The following is a 16,066-nucleotide window of genomic DNA, read 5'->3' on the forward strand; positions in this document are numbered from 1 at the left end:
TATGAAACATGCTTTTACTTCTACATTGCTACCCACAATGTGATTAACCAGTGCCTCTTTATACTCCTCCACCACTACATTAATCAGACCACAATTTGGCCCTACATTTACGTAAGTTTCTGTAAGACCATCATGGGTGGCAGGAATCATAGGCTTGGGGGAAGCTGTGCCTCCCCAAACAGCCAAGTGTAGCCCCGCCCATGCTCCGCCCCTTAGGGCCCCCCCACTTCTGTTCGGTGCTGCTTCGGAGCTGGGGCCCACCACCCACCCTCCAGGCGCTCTGCCCACCCTCCTGGCGCTCCGGGGTTGCGGCCGCACAGCCCACCCGGCCCTGGGTGGTAGGGGGGGGGCGTTCGGCCACGCCGTACTCCCGGCGCTTGGGGGGGGCGCTGCAGCCACACTGCCCGCTCCAGGACTCGGGGAGGTTGGGGGCACTAGCCTGGAGTTGGAGCCAGCAGGTGCAGTGGGGGGGCTCCATAGGGGGCTGCACAAGGGGCAGGGCTCAGGCAGAAGGGGCATGCCTGGGGGCTAGCCTCCCCCAGCTGGTAGTTCACACACCACCCATGAAGACCATATAAAGGCTCTTGACTAGAGGATTAGAATTGATATACATGGGGAATTGTCTGGCTATGTAGACTCCCTCCTCAGGCCCTTCGTTACCAGCACTCCCAGCTATCTTCGAGACACCACCGATTTCCTGAGGAAACTACAGTCCATTGGTGATCTTCCTAAAAACACCATCCTAGCCACTATGGATGTAGAAGCCCTCTACACCAACATTCCACACAAAGATGGACTACAAGCCGTCAGGAAGAGTATCCCCGATACTGTCACGGCTAACCTGGTGGCAGAACTTTGTGACTTTGTCCTGACCCATAACTATTTCACATTTGGTGACAATGTATACCTTCAAATCAGCGGCACTGCGATGGGTACCCGCATGGCCCCACAGTATGCCAACATTTTTATGGCTGACTTAGAACAACGCTTCCTCAGCTCTCGTCCCCCAATGCCCCTACTCTACTTGCGCTACATTGATGACATCTTCATCATCTGGACCCATGGAAAAGAAGCTCTTGAGGAATTCCACCATGATTTCAACAATTTCCATCCCACCATCAACCTCAGCCTGGACCAGTCCACACAAGAGATCCACTTCCTGGACACTACGGTGCTAATAAGCGATGGTCACATAAACACCACCCTATATCGGAAACCTACTGACCGCTATTCCTACCTACATGCCTCTAGCTTTCATCCAGATCATACCACTCGATCCATTGTCTACAGCCAAGCGCTACGATATAACCGCATTTGCTCCAACCCCTCAGACAGAGACAAACACCTACAAGATCTCTATCATGCATTCCTACAACTACAATACCCACCTGCTGAAGTGAAGAAACAGATTGACAGAGCCAGAAGAGTACCCAGAAGTCACCTACTACAGGACAGGCCTAACAAAGAAAACAACAGAACGCCACTAGCCATCACCTTCAGCCCCCAACTAAAACCTCTCCAACGCATCATCAAGGATCTACAACCTATCCTGAAGGACGAGCCATCGCTCTCTCAGATCTTGGGAGACAGACCAGTCCTTGCTTACAGACAGCCCCCCAATCTGAAGCAAATACTCACCAGCAACCACACACCACACAACAGAACCACTAACCCAGGAACCTATCCTTGCAACAAAGCCCGTTGCCAACTCTGTCCACATATCTATTCAGGGGATACCATCATAGGGCCTAATCACATCAGCCACACTGTCAGAGGCTCGTTCACCTGCGCATCTACCAATGTGATATATGCCATCATGTGCCAGCAATGCCCCTCTGCCATGTACATTGGCCAAACTGGACAGTCTCTACGTAAAAGAATGAATGGACACAAATCAGACGTCAAGAATTATAACATTCAAAAACCAGTTGGAGAACACTTCAATCTCTCTGGTCACTCGATCACAGACCTAAGAGTGGCTATCCTTCAACAAAAAAGCTTCAAAAACAGACTCCAACGAGAGACTGCTGAATTGGAATTAATTTGCAAACTGGATACAATCAACTTAGGCTTGAATAGAGACTGGGAATGGATGAGTCATTACACAAAGTAAAACTATTTCCCCATGGTATTTCTCCCTCCCACCCCACCCCCCACTGTTCCTCTGATATTCTTGTTAACTGCTGGAATTAGCCTACCTGCTTGTCACCATGAAAGGTTTTCCTCCTTTCCCCCCCCTGCTGTTGGTGATGGCTTATCTTAAGTGATCACTCTCCTTACAGTGTGTATGATAAACCCATTGTTTCATGTTCTCTGTGTGTGTGTATATAAATCTCTCCTCTGTTTTTTCCACCAAATGCATCCGATGAAGTGAGCTGTAGCTCACGAAAGCTTATGCTCTAATAAATTTGTTAGTCTCTAAGGTGCCACAAGTACTCCTTTTCTTTTTGCGAATACAGACTAACACGGCTGCTACTCTGAAACATGGGGATTTGTGTATTTGGCAAGAAAGACAACCAGATAATCAGGTTTGGAGAAGCCAACCCCTTTTCAGAACACAGAGGCATATACTTTCTCAGTATATCCTACTTCACTAGTCTCACACAAAAAAGTACAAGGTCTCCTCCCATTTTAGACATTTTGATATCCAATAAACACAGGCCCTCCAAGTCAGATACTTCCCTCTTTGTTAGAATCAGATGGGGGCATTTTCAGTAAATATAGAATTTTAGGTAATATTGACATTTTAATTTGGTTAGAGAGAAGAAGCCAACTTGATAAGTCATCTTTGATTTTGCTAAGCACAAGATAAATTTGCAGAAATGCAAATCAGAACCACTTGGTATGCGGACTAGAGAGATTTCACAGTGTTATGAAAAACTCATTGTCCAACCTAGGAAATCCCTGGAGGATCACTAATACTCTAGATTTATCAACATTAATATTGAAATCTGAAATACTGAGGTTCATTAACAAAGACAAATAGAAACGTTGGAGAAGTCAGCTATGTTTTCTTTTATATTGTGGTTGCCTCACCCAGAGCAAGTAACTCCACAGAGTGGAACACTTGACGTGGTGTTTACCTGAGGACTAATCAGAGAGTTACAAAAAACACACATTTATATACAGCTGCCCTTGCAGGTATTTTTACAGTCAAGTTAATTGTATGTATTCTCAAAGTCATCCTCTTTCAATTCTATATCCCCCTCCCCAAGAGTTCACAGTACTGTACTCCATGCAGCGTTCCCTATAATTTTTTGTCCATGTGTGGAATGAATTTTCTTATGTGCACCAATATGGATGTGATGTGCAACGGCGATGGGGCCGAGGGGTTCGGAGTGCGGGAGGGGGTTCAGGGAGATGAGGGCTCTGACTGGGAATGTGGACTCTGGGGTAGGGTCGGGGATGAGGGGATCGGGGTACGGGACAGGGCTCAGGGCTAGGACAGAGGATTGGGGTTTGGTGGGGGTGAAGGCTCTGGCTGGGTGTGCGGGCTCTGGAGTGGGGCTGAAGATGAGAGATTTGCAGTGCAGGAGGGTGCTTAGGACTGGGGCAGAGGGTTGGGGTGGGGGGGTGAGGGCTCTGGCTAGGGGTGCCCTCTCTCTGGAGTGCCCGAGCCCTCTGTCGCTGCAGCAGCTGGGGGATGGGATAGGGGCTGCAGAAGCTCTGTCTGGGCTGGGCTGGACGAGGCCAAGCCGAGGAAGAGGCACCTCTCCACGGCCATGGCAGATCCCGTGGGCTGAGCTGGACCGGATCAGGTCACCTCTCCACAGCTGCAGCAGCTCCGGCTGGGCCGGGCCAGAGGAGAGATGCTTCTCCATGGCCGCGGCAGCTCCGGCTGGGCAGGGCTGGGGGAGAGGTGCTCTGCACGGCTGCAGCAGCTCTGGCTGGGCTGGGGGAGGGACACCTCTCCTCACCTGCGCGGCCCTTGATAGCCTACTGCACAGCCGCGTGGCTTAGAGGGAACTTAGGTCACATGGCTTCCTCTTGTTTCAACTTAGTGCACTCACCTGGAAATAGCTGCAGTGTGTGTAGGTTGAGGCTGTAGGACTGCCACAGCAACTAAGAGGATCTAGGTGAGTCGTAGGTGAGCAGCACTGTAACACAGCTGGAAAGAATCCAAACAGAAAAGTTATCAAATTTCTAGAACCTCTGTTCAATGTTAAGAGTTCTACGTCCTACCCTGACAAAACATTTCAATATTGGCACTGCCAGCTCACTTCCAGAAATCTAGTATTACCTCCATAAGGGATTTAAAATATGTAAGATTCACTTCTATTATCTTAGTAATAATGCTTATTCTATGTACTTAGGCTATCCAGAATCTATTGCTATGGGTCTATGCCTGATGTGTGTCTTCTGAGAAGTCAATCACACATGGGCAATGGACTATACCTTTAGGAAAAGTTAAGATGCTTAAGAAATCAGTAATGAATAATCACTATAGCTGTAATGCAATTAGGAGTACACAAAGTGAAGGACTGTCTTAAAACAGGCTTAGAAATACACTTGAGGCATTTAACAGAAGGCCTGAATAGCATGAGTGGTTGACACAAGGGTCATAAGATTTAGCAATATGTATCATGTTATAAACACATAAGCCACAATAACAATAATGTGGGCTCTAAATAGCATATTTTATGTACTTTCTGGGTACACCTGAAACTACATTGACATGTTGAAATCATTGTTAAATGCACTGATGCAAATTGGCCATGCAAGAACCCTAAAACTGGTCCCTGGAATACCAAACATGGGCAGAGGGCTGACACTTAATAAATTACGGTCCCAGACACACATGGGTGTAAGGGAAAGGTGTATTTCCAACTTATTTGGGAAGGTTGGACTGTGGAAAGCTTAATACCAAGCCCAGGAAAGATGGGCTCCTTCTTCCTTTCCTCATCGCAGACAAGAGACTGAGTAGAGAGACATGAGGGTGCAGTGTCTAAATGAGGAGCTGCTTGACAGCCAGCTGCTGCACTGGTGCTTGGAATTCTTACAGATGCACTGCCTGGACCTGACAATTCGGCTGAGACCATACAGCAAGACTCTCCAGTCTGAGCTTAACAATGTATACAAGCACCAGAGTCCACAGACAGGTTGGACTGACCCAAGTGGGGACGGGAGAGGAGAAAGAGAGGATTGCATCCGCATGGGGCAGAGTCTGTGTGTGTCTAGCCAAGTGCGTGTGTGGGGCGGGTTATGTACGACATGCGGTATCTGGGCAAGGAAGTCTGCATAACTCCTGCTAGAAATCCATACCTCAGTCTATTCCTGGCTTTGCCTGGGTTAGATCAAATTGTTTTTCTATTGTTACCATAGTGCTTGATACAGGAATTAACTCTGACCTTCCCTAAAAGGGAGGTTTGGTGTTTGTTTAAAGGTGCATGGCTAGGACCTGCGATCACTTCCCCAACCCTGGGAATCCCTCACCTGACATAGGTGTTCCAGATTAGTTTTGTGAGTATGCATAATCTGGGTCATTCTTTTATACTTTTGATGCTTTAACAGTGTTGTGATTATACTTAGAAAGATTTTTATTAAAGCCAAGATCAGTATCTCTCTCTAAGTGCCTCACCAATTTCAAATCTCTGAATTCCTTAAGTAGCCACCTAAGAGACTGAACCAGGGATCAGTAGCTTGGGCATTTTGCACCCCAATTAACTAAATGGCTATGAAAGCACAAGAAACTGGAAATCTTAAAACCCAGAAGTCTGAGTTACATACACTCCAAAATTAAATATCTCTATTTGTAACATTTACAAAAATTAAGTTTTCTCTTTTCCTATAATTCAAACAAGGGTTTTAGACAATTTGCTTCAAACTTTCTGGACAAAACATCTGCTCTGGTCTGAAGATACATATAGAATTTTTGAGGCAATTTTTTTTGGGGTGGGGAGGAAGAAGAAAAAAGTCAAAAATAAAACTTAGAATGGAACGCATGCAACCTTAACTATGGTACTACAAGAATGATGGAGAGATAGATGTCACTTTCCATCTGAAGGTGCACAGATTACAGTATGAATGGCTCAATAGGAAAGAATTTGAGAAAATGCAAAAACGGCGGCACAGATTTTCAAGCAGGGTGAAATATCCTATCTGGGATTGTTAGGAGATCCTTTAATACACTTTCTCCAAGTCAACTTCAAACAAACTAAGTACATGTCCAAACTTCCCACCAAGAATGACCCTCCTCTCCTCTACCCTTGAAACTTGTCAAAGTGACTTTCCAGAAAATCTGGAAGGCATGTATAGACTTCAGAACAGGGACAGTAAAGAATAAATGTTAAGAACTTGCCTTGCTGGGAGGTTCTCCCTGTTCTTTTAGGTTTGATACTCTTCCTTTCTATTCTAAGTCTTGTTTAATATGTATACATTAAAGTGCATTGCAGAAAAATAATTTGTTGATTTAAAATATCTTGAAAGGCAAATGCTAGACCCTTATCATACCTGTTGGGTAGTAGGTTTGGGAGTACTGTGCTGAAGGTGTGTAGTTGCTATATTTCTGAGAAGAAGTGGCCATTGTCTGAGGTCCTTGTTGTATGTGCACAGAGGTGGCACTGGGTTGAAGAGTGTACGTGACCTCTGTTGGAAACCTCTGGAGAACAGGAAATGGAACCCCTTTGTCTGAAAATGTTGGGGTAGTCTCCACCTGCCCTGGAAGCATCCCAAGAGAGTTCTGCCATGTTCTGGGAGGGACGGGAGTCCGATCTGAACCTTTTGATGATAAAGTGCTGTGGTTGTGGGATGAAGCAGATACATAGGAGTAAGGAGATAAACTGTCTCGCCGAAAAGACCGATGAAACTGTCCTATTGTCAGTGCTCCTGCATGAAAAAGCATGTAATTCTAGTAAATATATTGTTATGAAATAAATAAAGGATCATAAAATATAACGCTCAATCCACACACAGACTGTATTTCACCATATGAAGATAAAGTAATATCTGGCTCTAAATGTTGACAATGCAGCATTTCAATCCCTTTAAAAAAAAAAAAAAATCTTTCAGCAGCCAGTTCTCAGCCCCGCAACTTGGAAAGTAATTTTTTGCAAAGTCAGTCAGCAAACCAAATCTGAATTATTTAGAATCTGCATTTTGGTAAGCCATATGGTATAGCAGACATGAATGAAGTAGTATGTCAGACAAGATTGAATACAAGATTCCTAGGATGAGATTTTCAAAGCCACCTAAGAGAAGCCATTGGAAACTGGTGTCCATATCCTCTAGGTGGCTCTGAAAATCTTAGCTTAATTGCTTTATCACAAATTTTCTCATGGAAAGAACAGAGAAAAATCCAAAGATGGAAGAGTTAATAATAAACTCTATACACTGGGCTTTAGATCATACAACACTCTGCTTCATTGTCTGACGTCCTAGGACTCTTGACACCAGCCTTTTGCTCTCTGCAAGTAAGGTATGGAAGCACAGTCAGCATTGCAGAAAGAGAGAGCTGCAAATCACTCAACCTCTACTAACCAATCTAAGGAATAGACTGTAGATAGGAGGTGGCAATAGTGAGACAGGGAATAAACGTGACCTGCAAAAGAGGAGATACTTATTTTATAACAGGCAGAGCTGGCAGCAATGTGACTACAGCTACGGTTATCCAACTCTTCCCACTACAAAACCTTGTTTTCATTTTTTTAAAACTTTGCTAAATTTAACCATTTAGGTGGAAATTTTCAATGGTGGAAGTCTGCCCCAGGCTGAATTTTGTGTAGAAAGTTTCTGCAAAACGGTTACATAAGAACAGCCATATGGGGCAGACCAAATGTCTATCTAGCCAAGTATCCTCTCTTCTGATAGTGGCCAATGCCAGGTGCCCCAGAGGGAATGAACAGAACAGGTAATCATCAAGTGATCCATGCCCTGTCGCTTATTCCCAGCTTCTGGCAAACAGACGCAAGGAACACCTTCCCTGTCCATCCTAGCTCATAGTCATGAACTTATCTAGTTCTTTTTTGAACCCTGTTATAGTCTTGGCCTTCACAACATCCTCTGGCAAGGAGTTCCAAAGGTTGACTGTGTGTTGTGTGAAAAAATACTTCCTTTTGTTTGTTTTAAACCTGCTGCCCATTAATTTCATTGGGTGACCCCTAGTTCTTGTGTTATGAGAAGGAGTAAATAACACTTCCTTATTTACTTTCTCCACACCAGTCATGATTTTATAAACTTCTATCATATCCCCCCTTAGTTATCTCTTTTCCAAGCTGAAAAGTCCCAGTTTTATTAATCTCTCCTCATGTGGAAGGTATTCCATATCCCTAATAATTTTTGTAGACCTTTTCTGAACCTTTTCCAATTTCAATATGTTTTTTGAGATGGCGCCACCACGTATGCATGCAATATTCAAGAGGGGGGTGTAACATGGATTTATATAGAGGCAGTATGATATTTTTGGTCTTATTACCTATCCCTTTTTTAATGATTCCCAACACTCTGTTCGCTTTTTTGACTGCCGCTGCACATTGAGTGAATGTTTTCAGAGAATTATCCACAGTGATTCCAAGATCTCTTTCTTAACAGCTAATTCAGACCCCATCATTTTATATGTATAGTTGGGATGATGTTTTCCAATGTGCATTACTTTGCATTTATCAAAATTGAATTTCGTCTGCCATTTTGTTGCCCAGTCACCCAGTTTTGTAGCTGTTCGCAGTCTGCCTGGGACTTAATAACTATTTTGAGTAGTTTTGTATCATCTGCAAATTTTGCCACCTCACTGTTTACCCCTTTTTCCAGATCATTTATGAATATGTTGAATAGGACTGGGCCCAGTACAGACCCCTGGGGACATAACAATGTACCTTTCTCCATTCTGAAAACTGACCATTTTTTTCCTACCCTTTGTTTCCTATCTTGTAACCAGTTACCAATCCATAGGAGGACCTTCCCTGTTATCCCATGACAGCTTACCATGCTTAAGAGCCTTTGGTGAGGGACCATATCAAAGGCTTTCTGAAAAATCTAAGTACACTATACCCACTGAATCTGCCTTGTTCACATGCTTGTTGACCCCCTCAAAGAATTCTAGTAGATTGGTAAGGCATGATTTCCCTTTGTAAAAACCATGTTGACTCTTCCCCAACAAATTAGGTTCATCTATGTGTCGGACAATTTTGTTCTTTACTATAGTTTCAACCAGTTTGCCCGGTACTGAAGTCAGGCTTACTGACCTGTAATTACTGGAGGCCTTTTTAAAATTTTAAAAATTGGTGTCACATTAGCTATCCTCCAGTCATTGGGTACAGAAGTTGATTTAAATGATAGGTTACAAACTACAGTTAATAGTTTTGCAATTTCACATTTGAGTTCCTTCACAACTTTTGGGTGAATATCATCTGGTCCTGGTAACTTATTACTATTTATCAGTTTGTTCCAAAATCTCCTCTAAGTCATTTACAAAAATGAGGACAGGAGAAAATGTACTAAGAATGTACATACTAAGAATGTACTAAGAATTCAAGCAAAGGAAGTTTTTTGTTTAGAGCTTCTAGGGTGCCCAGTCTTTAATTTAGGAACTTGAAATTTGTCGAGATGGGGGAATACCTTGAGGTAAGACAGGTGTTTTTTGTTGCCCCTATGAAAATCCACCCAGACTTGCAAAATTATAAGACTCTGAAAAAAAACAGCTTGGAAAAAATATTTTAACAGTAAGGATAGAAAAGAATGGAAGGATTTTAGCGATTGATTTAGTTGGGGATTGGTCCTGCTTTGAGCAGAGGGTTGGACTAGATGACTCCTGTGGTTCCTTCCAACCCTGATATTCTATGATTGTTTGTACCCTTTTATTATTTCTTTATGATGTACAAAGAAAACCTAAGTAGTATTTATCCTGCTTATTTATTATCTTGGCGGGGGGGGGGAGGGGGAGGAAATCAAGACTATCCAGCTTTGTCTTCCCTGTTTTTTCTGGAGGTGTTCTTGGAGAACCAGAGACCTGCAGTGGGAGCTCTCTCAGTCCTTGTCCTTCCAACTAAGAGCACTCATCCCAAAATTTATGGACTTGATGCAGGAATTATGAAGTGAAATTCTATGATGTATTATAGAGGAGATCAGATTAGATGAGATGATTACAATGGTTCCTTCTATCTTTTAAATCTTCAACAAAGATCTTTTATGTTAAACAAAACAAAAATTAAACAAGAAGTCTAATTTAGGAGTCCCTTCCTTTCTCAAGTTTTACTTCCTGGGTATCTAAGGTGTTGTAATCCTAATAGTTTTCCAGTTGTCCACTAAGTCTTCGAGAAAACAAAGGATGAACAAGATTTCAATTTATATTGTAAACCAAACCAACCCCCCCCCCCAAAACAACAAAAAACTTTGACCGAAAGAAGTTCAAGCTTCTTTTCACATCAGGTCCAGCTATTTTTTTCACCTTTGCCTGTCCTCTTTGGGGGGTGGAAAAAGCAATAAGTGGGGAGCTCTTCAAAACTTCACTTGGACAGTGAGTAACCCCTCTGAGAAGACTGATTTCAAATCATATTTACTCCATTTAACCTCCTCCTAACTCATTTATTCCTCTCAAGAAAATTATTTAGCTTTTAATTCTCCTTAAGAGATTTTGCAGAATTATTACTCCAGCATCTTTGTTCCTTAGCACAAAATGGCCATCACACTCCTAGCTACCATTCAGACCAATCCATGGAAGACAAGAGGTTGTACGTGTGTACCTGAAACTTAGCAAGCAATACACACAAGATGCATAAGAACTAACAGAATCCAGATCCATCTGTGAAAGCTTTGCGCAGATATAAAAACTTATTTACTCCCTCATCCCGTAGATCCTTATACATATGAGTAACTTCATGTACATGAGAAACCATCCTGAACCCAATGTCATGGGCATAAAGCTACTCGTGCTTCTGGCTACGATAGGGGTTTTAGTCTGTAGACAGATGTTTGAATACACAGAAACACCAATTGATAAAGTACAATTTTTATTTTCAACACAGAAACACACTGGAGAACCCTAAATCTGTTCAGATTGGGCCAATTCACTATTCCCTCAATACCATCACCTCTCTCTGCACAAGTTCTCCCAACTTCATGCCTGCAGCTAACTAGCGGTCTAAACAGCCATTCAGATGAGGAAGGCCAAACGTACCTTGCCACCATCAGGCCCACGAGCCCAGTGTAAATCCCTTGACCCACCTGGCCCTCCCCATGGTCCCGGTTGCTGAGCTGCCACTCTCCATAGACCGCCCGCAGCGACCACGTGCCCCTGGCGCTGCCCGCCCCCAGCCTCACCGGGCTTCTCCGCCTTGCCGGGCCCCGGCGGCGCCACTAGGGGGTCCCCATGCAGCGAGGTGCTCAGCAGGCGCTGGAACCGGTTGGGCGGGCGGCTGGTCACCTCCAGGCCGGCCGCGAGCTTGGCCTTGTTGGCACTGGTGAGTCTCTTGAGGTGGACCAGCAGGTCGGGGCGGTCGCGGCGGAAGTGCGGGCTGTGGAAGTGGTGCAGGGGCCCGGAGGAGCCGCCGCCCGCCGGCCCGGGCGCGGCCGAGGAGCCGCCTGGCGGGCCCAGCACCACCTTGCGGAAGCCGTACAGGTTGAGCTGCCGGATGAAGCTCGTGAAGTTGGTGGTCTTGAAGAGCTCGGCCGAGGCGGCCGCGGCCCCGTCGCCCCCCGGCCCCGCCCCAAGGCCCGGGCCGGCGCCCAGCAGCTCGGCCTCGAAGAGTGGCTGGTCGATGAGCAGCCCTTCGCCGCGGGCGTCCCAGCGGATGGAGCGGAACCGCGGGCTGTTCACCAGGCGCCACAGCTTGGCCGGGAAGTTGTTGGGGTTGATGGGGGCGACCAGCAGAGGCTCCTCCATGGCGGACGGGGGCCGAGGGGCGCGTCACAGCCAACCGCCGCCGCGCGAGCTCAGCGGCCAACCGTGGCGGCCGTCAGCCGGCGCTCGCCGCGAGGCCCAGCAGCCCTCAGCACGCGCCGGCCTCGCGCCTCGGCTGCCGCCCTGCCTCCGCGCGCCGCTCTCTGGGCTGCGCGGCGGCCACAGCTCGCGGCAGCGCCCGGGGTCGATGGGAGCCGGCCGGGCAGGGGCTCCCAGCGCCCCGCCGCGCTCGGGGGGGGAAAGGTAGGGAGGAGCCGGAGCCATGGGGAAGCGAGAGCGGAGGTGGGGGACGGGGCGGCTGGGGCTCTTGCGGAGGCAGAGGCGATGGCTCTGACCAGGTAGTTTCAGAGGTGGGTGGGTGGGTGGGTCTGAGGTGCTGCTGGGGCCTCCCCTGCTTAGGGAAGTGGGGTTTGTGTTCTGGGTTGGAGTGTGCCTGAGTGCTGTAGGGACTAAGGGCATCCCAGCTTTCAGTCCCCCACAACTTTGGGGCCAAAATTGCTGTGGTATCAGCGCCCTGCTTCTTGCCAAGGCACGAGGAGAGCTGCACCTAGCACTTGACATAGCAGGCAATAAGAAGAGGTCCTAAAACAGCTGAGGAGCAAGAGAAGGCTGAAGGAAGGTATAGGCCCACTACCTAGTGGGCAAAGGGCTAACAGAACAACACCAAGCTGAGTACGCTGTTTAATACTGATTTTTACTTCTGATTTGCTAAAAGAGTTCATTGTGATGAGACCCTTAACGTAATTATTAACAACAAGGGGGAGAGAAGAGGTTAAAGAATATTTAGTTAGATGCATTGTATTCAACAAGCCCTGACAGGCTTCATTGTGAGATATTTAAGGAACAGCTGAATCAGTCTTGGAGGTATTAGTGATGTCTTCAAGGAGTAATGCAGGATGCGGGAGGTCCCAGAGGGTTGGAGAAGGACAAACATAGGACCTGCCTTTAAAAAGGGGAACAAAGAGGATCCAGAGAATTATAAACCAGTCAGCCTAACTTTGAGACCTTGAAAAATCCTGGAACAAGTTATTAAGCAAAAAATATTGTAAGTACTTAGCAAATAATAGTGATAAGCGGTAGCTAACATAAATTTGTCAAGAACAAATCATGCTAATTCAAAAATTTCTTTTTTGACAGGGTTACTGGCCTAGTGCAGTGATTTTCAAACTTTTTTTCTGAGGAAGAAAACTGTTGATGCCTGCAACCCAATGTAGCTGGGGATCAGGGGTTTGAGGTGTTGGAGGGGCTCAGGGCTGGGGCAGAGGGTTGGGGTGGGGCCTGGGGTGAGGGGTTTGGGGTGCAGAAAGGGGTTCTGGGTTGGGGGAAACTCAGGGCTGGGGCAGGGAGTTGGGGTGCAGGAGGGAGGCAGGGCTCTGGCTGAGGGTGCAGACTCTGGGGTGAGGCTGTGGATAAGGGGTTTGGGATACAGGAAGGGGTTCCAGGTTGAGGGGGCAGGGGATTGTGGTGCGGACTTACCTCCGGTGGCTCCCAGTCAGCAGCACAGCCAGGGTGCAGATACAGGCTTCCCGCCTGTCCTGGCACCACAGACTGCTCTGCGTCCCGGAAGTGGCGAGCAGCAGGTCCGGCTTCTAGGCAGAGGCATGCAAGTCTCGTGGCCCCCGTCCCCGTACCTGTTGGCCAGGAACCGGACAATCGAAGTGCCAAGCCGGTGCTCAGGGTTGGGGGCAGCGCGCAGAGTCCCATGGCCCTCCTTCCTAGAAGTCAGACCCGCTATTGGCTGCTTCTGGGGTGCAGCGCGTTGTCGAAACAGGTAGGCACGAGCTTGCCTTAGCTGGGCAGCACTGCCGATGGGACTTTTAACCTCTCCCGGTCAGCAGTACTGACCAGAGCGACCCAGTGCCTGATATGCCACTGTGACCCGAAGTTGGAAAAATGCTGGCCGAGTGGATGGAGGGGAGCAGTAGACATAGTATATCTTGATTTGAGTAAAGCTCTTGAAACAGTCCCACGCAACATTCTGTTAAGCAAATTAGAGTAATGTGGACAAGATAAAAATGTTAAGTGGGGGCACAACTGGTTGAGAAACCATACTCAAAGAGTAGTTATGAATTGTTTGCTCTCAAACTGGGAGGATGTATCTTATAGGGGTTGTTCTGGCTGCTCTACATTTTAATATTTTCTTTAATGATTTGGATAATGGTGTGGACAGTATGCTTATAAAATATATGGATGACACCAAACAGGATGTGGATGGCATACAATTTGGAGGACATCACTGATAAAGTTTGCAGATGACTACTCCTAGGGGAATTCTGTGCCAAAAAATTAAAAATTCTGTGCACAATATTTTTTTGCAAAAAAATAAAATATAATTGCCATTTTCAGTTATTTTGGTCATTTATTTCATAATACTGTCAGCAATATGTCTCTATCAATACAGACGGCAAAAAAGATTCCTCCAAGAGAAGAGAGTTAAAGAAACTCCTATGACCACCCAGTTCCTGTTTCTCTGTTATGCTGTTGTTGGGTGCCTCCGTCTGGATGTGTCACACATGCCAGCTGTGCACATCTTGAGGGAAAAATCTGCACCTCTGGTCTCTTAGTTGATTCTCGTTTTTTGCCCTGCCCCTGTAGAGTTATCAGGTAGAGGTTCCTAATAGGGGACACCCCTGGGGAGGGGGAGCTGGAGGGGAGGGATGCAGTTGAGGGGGTGCTGGAGGGGCATGTGTGTACTGGGAGAGGGTATTTGGTACTGGAGGGGGCTGTTTGAAGCTTCCCAGCCCAGACACCCCTGCCCCCTCAACTCCAGACCCCAGCCGTGGGGCATCCCCTGGCCCAGACACCCCGCACCCTCACCCCCCAGAGCCCAGCCACGGTGCCAGACACCCCTATCCCTGCTCTCCCAAAGCTCAGCGAGGGTGCCAGACACCCCCGTCCACCCCTGCCTGCCTGCCTTCCCTCCCAGAGATCCAGAGGGAGAAATAGCCTGATGCTGGTCAGATTGGGCTTGTATGGAGTTTCCTGCATGCCACCTCCTTACTTCAGGATGTGCTGAGAACTGCAGCTGCCAGGAACCCTCCAACTCTCCCTCCGCTTCCCCCTGGAAGTGTCCTCTATTTGTGAGCTGGGGAGGTAGGCAGGCACTGCTGGGTCCAGCAGCCCCTATTAGCAGCTAGCAGCTCTGTAGCACCAATTCTCCAGGGGAAAATGTTCTGCAATGGAATTAATGTTCTGCACAAATTCTGCATTGTATACTGGCACAGAATTCCCCTGGAGTAAGAGGACAGAAAAATTGGGGGAGTGGTAAATAACGAAGAGGACAGGCAGTAGTGTAGCTAGGGCAGCAGCTGCTCCCCAACCGAGCAGAAGTGGCACTTTTTTAATTCTTTGGCTCCTTTTAAATTTTTACTCACCCGGCGGCGCTCCGGGTCTTCGGCGGCAGGTCAGGGGGAGCGGAGATTAAAAAAAAGGCGCCACCCCCTGGTAGTCACCCGGAGGCACTCCGGGTCGTCAACAGCACTTCGGCGTCGGGTCCTTCACTCGCTCCGGTCTTCAGCGGTGTTGCAGTGGCGGGGGGGGATGTTCTTCAGTGCCAAAGACCGGAGCGAGTGAAGGACCCAACACCAAAGTGCTGCTGAAGACCCGGAGCGCCGCCGGGTGAGTACCAGGGGATGGCACCTTTTTTTATCTCCGCTCCCCCTGTTTTTTCCACCTGGCTACGCCACTGAGGACAGGTCAGAGGTCTGGATCACTTGGTAAATGGTGCACAAGCAAACAATATGCATTTTAATATGGCTAAATGTATACTATGATACTGCACCCCGTATTCTTCATAGTTGTATGATGATATAATTATGACATAATTATGCATTTTATATAAGATGGTGTCATTGGAAAAGTTATGATTTGCTGAATATGCTCATTTGTATGCATGTATCATTTTTGTATCTGAAGTTATGAATATTGACTATATCTGTATTTCACATGTATATCAAGTATCAGAGGGGTAGCTGTGTTAGTCTGTATCCACAAAAACAAGGAGGAGTCCGGTGGCACCTTAAAGACTAACAAATTTATTTGGGCATAAGCTTTCATGGGTAAAAAACTCACTTCTTCAGATGCATGGAGTGAAAATTACAGATGCAGGCATAAATATACTGACACATGAAAAGAAGGGAGTTACTTTACAAATAGAGAACCTGGGTTGACAGGGCCAATTCAATCAGGGTGGATGTGGTCCACCCCCAATAATTGATGAGGAGGCATCAATACTAA

The 16,066-nt window shown here is 46.8% G+C and overlaps 1 protein-coding gene across 2 annotated transcripts in view; it reads right to left on the minus strand.

Moving 5' to 3' along the window:
- HSF5 (heat shock transcription factor 5) overlaps positions 1-11,875 on the minus strand; it is a 61,482-nt gene extending 49,607 nt beyond the window's left edge. For both annotated transcript variants that reach the window (XM_038375811.2, XM_038375809.2), the window contains exons 1-3: positions 11,251-11,875; positions 6,451-6,825; positions 4,011-4,108 (exon numbers count right to left, since the gene is read on the minus strand). In XM_038375811.2, coding sequence (XP_038231739.1) covers positions 4,011-4,108; positions 6,451-6,825; positions 11,251-11,812 — 1,035 coding nt within the window. In that variant the 5' untranslated portion in view covers positions 11,813-11,875. The remainder of the gene's footprint in view (positions 1-4,010; positions 4,109-6,450; positions 6,826-11,250) is intronic.
- Positions 11,876-16,066: the final 4,191 nt, after the last annotated feature.

The sequence above is a fragment of the Dermochelys coriacea genome, chromosome 17, assembly GCF_009764565.3.
Source record: "Dermochelys coriacea isolate rDerCor1 chromosome 17, rDerCor1.pri.v4, whole genome shotgun sequence".
NCBI lineage: Eukaryota > Metazoa > Chordata > Testudines > Dermochelyidae > Dermochelys > Dermochelys coriacea.